Genomic DNA, 6,256 nt, shown 5'->3' with positions numbered 1-6,256 from the left:
GGGTAGGGGGGAGGAACAATCTGAGGTTGTTTGCTCGATCTCATCAGCAGTGGAGTGTCTCATTGACTCATTGGCCGATACAGAGATGGTTGTCAGGTGGCTATCCCACTCCCCTTGTGATAGGCTTATGATTCTCAGGGAACATAACGAGTTCGGCTAATCGCTAATAGATTCCTGAGGCTTCTGATGAGTTGAGGTTTGGTTTTAGGGGAATAAGCAAATAGGGTGTGGCTCCGCATCAGGAGCCCGTGTCATAAAATTAACCACTCGAAGCCAAAGCGCGTCATAATTCACTAATTCAACCATCTACTCCACCCCCTAACTCATGACATGGCCCATAGCCACCACGGGCCAGGAAGCAGGCTAGTGCAACCCTCAGGAACCTCAGGCAGGAAGTGAGCTCGCCCGAGCAGGAGCGGGGCGGGGTCGACCGGGGGGAGTGTGGTGTGCTGCGTCGCCTGGCTGGGCGGGTGGACCACCGCGGCCTCCCAGCATAGTGTCATCATGACTATGCAATCTGAAAACTGCAGACACGAAGAGAAGGGCATTCCTTGACCACAGACCAGACCACATCCATGCAAAAATTGGCGAGGCTACTGGCCAAATACTGGTACAGATGACATACGGGAGTACCATTACTTTTAGAGGAGACTTTCAGACAAAATCTGTGCAGTTTTTCCCAAATTACGGCAGTACCCCAAAGTTTTCTCTTTTCCCTCAAAATTCAGACATTGATCATTTGCCGAGGAGATGAATTCTGTCTTGAACATCACATAAGATAATAATTTCTATATTTGAAAGTAGGACTTGGTGCACGTGCTCACTGTTAAAGTTCTGAAAAGCAAGATCCTCTGTAACTACGAAGTATTTAACTTTGCAAGTGCTCGTTGTCCCATAATACCACGGTGACACTATGTGTATTCTACAACTGTACGTAAAAATCTAGAGTAGAAACGACCTCGATTCCACAATTCACCCCAAGGACAGTTCCGGTGGCTCCTCTCCTGCCCCGCCGCCCTCCCCAGCAGGGCCAGGCCTAGGAGGACGAGACGACCGGCCTGATTCCATTGTCCGAGTCATTCGCCGTGATATTTGATCGAATCATTCCCCGCTCTGCCCCCACCTCGCCTGCACAGCGCGACGCACGCAGCAGGGACCCGGCAGAGCCGGGAGGACACACGGGGCGACAGCCGCAAGGGCCGACTAGGGCCGACAGCCCAGAGGGCCGACGCTCCCAAGGACCGACAACCCTAAGGGCCGACAGCTACATCATTCCATACGGGCCGGAAGCCCCAAAAGGATGACAACCACAAGAGTCAATCGTCAAGGGCCGGCATCCAAAGAGCCGACAGCTCCAGAGAGCCGGGAGCTCTAATGAGCCAGAAGCTCCAAATCTGGCTCCAAGTAGCCCAGCCTGGGCCTGGGCCCAGGCTGGGCTCTACTTTCAAGAGTTTCCCCTTCGAAGATCATAAAAAAATATTTTTTTCCAACTTTTTTGCCCTTTCCGTTTTTCTTTGATCGCCCCTTTCAGCCCCGTGGGGGTGGTTGCCAGGATTTGACGTAGGCGTTTCTTTTTCTCGGAGTGAACCTTAAGATACCCTAAAAATTTGCAGTCTTTAGCACATATACTTCTACTGGAACAGACAGACAGACACACAGACAGACACGAGGTCGTTTGCATAAGCCCGCTAGTTATCTTTTCTAAAGCAGAAGGGCGGGCTACAAAAGGTTTTGTCAACTTGACTGATTTGTCATTTCGGTTACACAGGAAAAACAAAGGTAGGAATCAACATCCTTCTCTGGGTGTTGATGACTTTCGTGCCTTTACAGAGCGCACCTGGAAAGACACTAAAATGCAGCAAAGTTGCTAAATGTTAGTGCCTTTAGACACTTTCGTGCCTTTCTAAGACGTTAACATTCAGCACCTTTAAAAGGATGTTGATGGATTCCTAAAATCTCAATGTGACAGTATGTGAAAGTTATTCCCTACTCCCACTTTACAGAAAACACAATGTCCATGTTGTGCAACAAAAATGACTTTGCAGTGGACCAAGCACTTAGTTCGAGGGGGAATATTAACTAGTGTGAAAAAGTCTTGTTCTAATGACCGCCATAGCTTTTACCGAGGGGGCAAGAACTCCGGGAATCATGTGTACACCTGCCTGGGAATCATCACGATAAGAATTGATCGAAATCAACAGAAATCGTTTAAACTGAGCAGGAAACTAGCAGAACTGGTACAAATTAGTCGAAATAAGCGTTTTCTACCACTAGAAAACCAGAGAAATAAATATTGGCTGGCGGGAATAACCGGGAATCACTGGGAATCAAGTATTTCGGGAATCATGTGCACACTTCAAAAGGGAGTTATTGCCCCCTCGGCTTTTACCGAAGCGTAGCGGTCTAAAAGTTGATTAAGTGCCCTGAGGCCAATGTTGACGGCTAGCCTGTGTGAGGGAGAGTGAGAGATCGGAGCTGCTCCTAGTATCCGACCCACATTTTTCATGATGGGGCAGCTGCGGATTCTCCGAATCCCGGTTAGATTGGTTTATGTTTGGTCGAGCCCCGCTCCACTGCCCCTCCCCCTCCTACGCCTCGAAATTTGAGGGCGGGGAGAAATGGAGGCAGGAAGGGCTCGCCCACACGGCCCAGCGCGCACAAATATCGCATCAGACTACACAGCGCCCTGCGATTCACCAAAGCGGACGTACGCCAATCTGATACACTAGCGATCCTTCTACTTCTTTGCCACTAGTTGTTGGCGGTTTATAAATCACGGCGTCCTACCTGGATCCTGGCCTCGTTGAGTTTGGTCGTTCTTGCCAGCTCCTCTCTGCAGTAGATGTCGGGGTAGTGCGACTTGGCGAAGGCCGCCTCGAGTTCCGCTAGTTGTTCCTGAAACAAGAGGGCGGCGGTGGAAGTTCCTCGTCCATCCGACGTGTGGTGCAGACACGTTGTAGAGGGGCGGGAGTGGGGGGGGGGGGTCAAGTTATACCCGAGACAGGGAGGCGAACCGGAAGCCCTCTCGGAGAAAGAAGGAAAAGCCGAGGAAAGTACGACTTTTATAGAAAAAAAAAGTAACATAAGTTGTGGCGCAGCTGGCCCTCGTCTTACTTGAGTGAATGTGGTCCGGTGCCGCCTTCTCGCGGGGGTGGGACAGGTGTTGGAGGTGGGGTGGTGGCCCGTATGTCCCGAGCCGAGGCCGCCGACACCAACGCCGACGCCACCACCCGAGCCGGTCGGCGACGGTCCCCCGCTACCCACTAGGGTCTGGGGTTCGTTCTTCAGCTTTTTGAATGCACCCTCGAGTCCTGCAACAAACAGATTATTATACTTAAATTGCATGGTATTGTGATGTACTGCTTGCGTTCCATCTTTAAGACCCCCTAGAGGTTCTCTTTGTCGATTTTATCCTTCCTGCTTCATCCTCTGATAAATCTACACCAAAAAAGTATTTTCCTCATTAAAAGCTTTGATTTGAGTTTTCTTAAATGTAAATGTTCTTACTTCAACCCCTATTCACGCTCTAAACAAGTAATATTTTATTGACATAAGGACACTGATCTCAAAAATTTAAGGCTCTGCACAAGAGTTAAGGACTCTTTTTTTCGAAGGGCACTACAAAGAACACATTTTCGTTACGGTCTCTGTAAGTGGTGTAGGTAAGGTATCAAAAGGCACTAACACAACAACTTTAGGGAATTTTAGTGCCTCAGGGTTGCTTATTTATTGGTGCCTCTGTTAAGGCACTAAAATAAGGCCCCCCCCAAAATGGTGTGGAGTTGTACCTTTGCCTTTTCAAGATGACCATTTCGGTGTCCAGCAGTGTCCCTAGACACTTAGAAAATCTTAAAAGTCTAGCTCAAGTTTTTCTTTGTTAGAGGATAGACGTGCAGATAGACATTTACGCAGGCACCAGGGCTATTAAATAATCAAATTCTGATGATAAAAAAACCATTCTTGAAACAAGAACATCTCAAAAAACCTTTGATGGAGGTGTCGTTCTCGAAATGAGTGAGACAATTTTGCCTCGCTCAATCAGAGCGATGATTATAAGGCTCACCTTAGTTGAGGCATATGCATCGAATTATCACTTTGAAGGAGTAAGATTTCCATGGCCTCGCCTAATTGCAGTGAGGAACCTCACTCTAATAGATTGAGGATCGCAAATTATGACACAAATTGACTGAGAGTCAGATATCTCGCTCTCAGGACAGTGTCACTGATCTCGCTCTCCTGAGAGCGAGATATCCGACTCTAGCATTTTCAATGATGTGCTGAGCACAATCTTGACTTTACCTTGTGCCCAGTAAATAAAAGCGTTGTGATAAGAAAATGTGCCTGCAGGATTTAAGCACAAAATTTGCACCAAAAAAGCACGTATTCGTTTAGGGCATAGACATTTCAGGAAAGAGAAAAATATTGCTCGAAGCTTTCATCTTCTCCTGCTATGGTTTAGAATTTTGAACGTCAAAGAGTAAGACAAAAATGGAGAAACGTTGACGCGCTGAAAGAGCCTTCAAATTTATAGAGCCCTCAAGTTTTTAGCGAATTATTTTCGTATGATGGAACATTAATTTTTGTTTGGAAACCGAGTACTCTGTCGCAGTGCACACACGAGCGTTCTGAAATGTTTACAGCAGTTTGTCAAAAGTTCAAAAAAGTCACCAGTGTTTATATTTAATATGTCATTGGCGTATAAAAATTTAACACACGTCGACTTCCACGTGGCCACATGGTGGACATGCATTCACTGGAAATACAAAGGTAGGACTCGACTGATTTTAATGCATTTGCAAAGGTATTAAAATTAGCAACCCTGCAAAGGCATTAAAACTGCCGAAAGGTGTTAAAATTGAATGCCTTTGGACACTTTTGTACCTTTGCAAAGGAATTAAAATTTAACACCTCTATATAGAAAGGCATTAAGTCCTACCTTTGTGTTTCCAGTGTTAATTGATGGAAAAACGCCACATTTCTAATTTGCACAGGGACTGAACGTGTTAACAAGGAAAATGGAGGAAAAGTGGGCCGGGAGGGGGGGGGGGCACTTTTCATTCGGTTAGAAACAGTCTTGGGGACTTTTTAAAAATTGGATCGGCTGGATCAGGTTGGGCAGAGCAAACAGGACGTTGGGTGCCGCCGTGTGCGGCCCCCACCAGGCGCCGCGGCCGGCGTGGCGCCGCCCTGGTGCCGGTGGCGAGCTCCGCTAGTCTGGCAGCCCGCTCGCCACACAACCCAATCAGGGTCCATTGCCAACGCGATTATGCTAAACAGGTTAAGGGCCGCGCGGCGCACGGCGGCGCTCTGCCCAGGAGTCCGTTGGGGCAGGTCAGGGCCGAGACGCCCCGCCCCACCACGCCCCGCCACGCCCCGCCACGCCCCGCCATTCAGACAGAAGAGCGGGTTTGTTCGCGCCTTCGTCGGGCGCCGGTGGCTTGCGGCCGGCACGGCTGATGTTTTAGCTTTGGTGTGATCCGAAAACACCTCATGTGAAAGCAGACAGCATTTACAAGGTCAGACTGGAAATACGGAGAAGCCACCCACCTGCGACGTACGACGCGTACTTGAGCAGCGTCCATCCACCCCACTCTAAGGGGAATGGCCACACTGTCATTTTTTGACAGGCAAGAAACAGGCTTCTTCTCTCAAATGACAAGAGGATATCCGCCTTGAGTGCGCCCGTATAGTTCTCAACGGTTCACAATCTGGTGGGTTTGGTTTGGTGAACCGGGCGACCTGCTCACCCAGAAATTCGTAACTTTGATTTCACTTCCAAAAGTGCTGCCGTTTTCCAAAGCAAATTTTGAGTTTGATGTACAGCTAAATTTAGTTGAGTAACGGGAATTTCCTTGAAATAAAAATTTAATAATGTATCACTGTTGGGAGTTTTATCGTAATTTAACGAAAAATGTTCTGTTAATTTTTCTACACAAACTCTTCGTTATTTTAAAGTAACGAACTCTTTCGTAAAGTGACGAACAGTTTGTAACTCGGTTGTTGTCCCCAAAAAACGATCCTGAAACAAACATTCTAACATCATGATCAATTAACACTATTGAATCGTGATATTACGAAATAGTTGGTTACACCGCTACGAACGGTTCGAAATAATTGAGAAATAATACCCGTAACTTTTAATTACGAACAATTCGTGACAGATTATTATCGTGAAATGACGAAATTCATTAACAGTGTAAACCAATGACAACATTTTCTTTGGAACAACGGAGGCACCGCTAAAATTCTAGAGCAC

The 6,256-nt window shown here is 47.4% G+C and overlaps 1 protein-coding gene across 1 annotated transcript in view; it reads right to left on the bottom strand.

Moving 5' to 3' along the window:
* LOC113210842 (homeobox protein unc-42) overlaps positions 1-5,617 on the bottom strand; it is a 19,847-nt gene extending 14,230 nt beyond the window's left edge. Inside the window, exons 1-3 of the mRNA XM_052272190.1 lie at positions 5,548-5,617; positions 3,115-3,311; positions 2,788-2,895 (exon numbers count right to left, since the gene is read on the bottom strand). Of these exons, the coding sequence (XP_052128150.1) occupies positions 2,788-2,895; positions 3,115-3,311; positions 5,548-5,617 (375 nt within the window). The remainder of the gene's footprint in view (positions 1-2,787; positions 2,896-3,114; positions 3,312-5,547) is intronic.
* Positions 5,618-6,256: the final 639 nt, after the last annotated feature.

This window comes from Frankliniella occidentalis, unplaced genomic scaffold, assembly GCF_000697945.3.
Source record: "Frankliniella occidentalis isolate FOCC.00 unplaced genomic scaffold, Focc_3.1 Scaffold194, whole genome shotgun sequence".
In the NCBI taxonomy this organism is placed as follows: Eukaryota; Metazoa; Arthropoda; class Insecta; order Thysanoptera; family Thripidae; genus Frankliniella; species Frankliniella occidentalis.
Note: the sequence above shows the minus strand (reverse complement) of the source record. Positions and strands in the feature narration are given on the sequence as shown.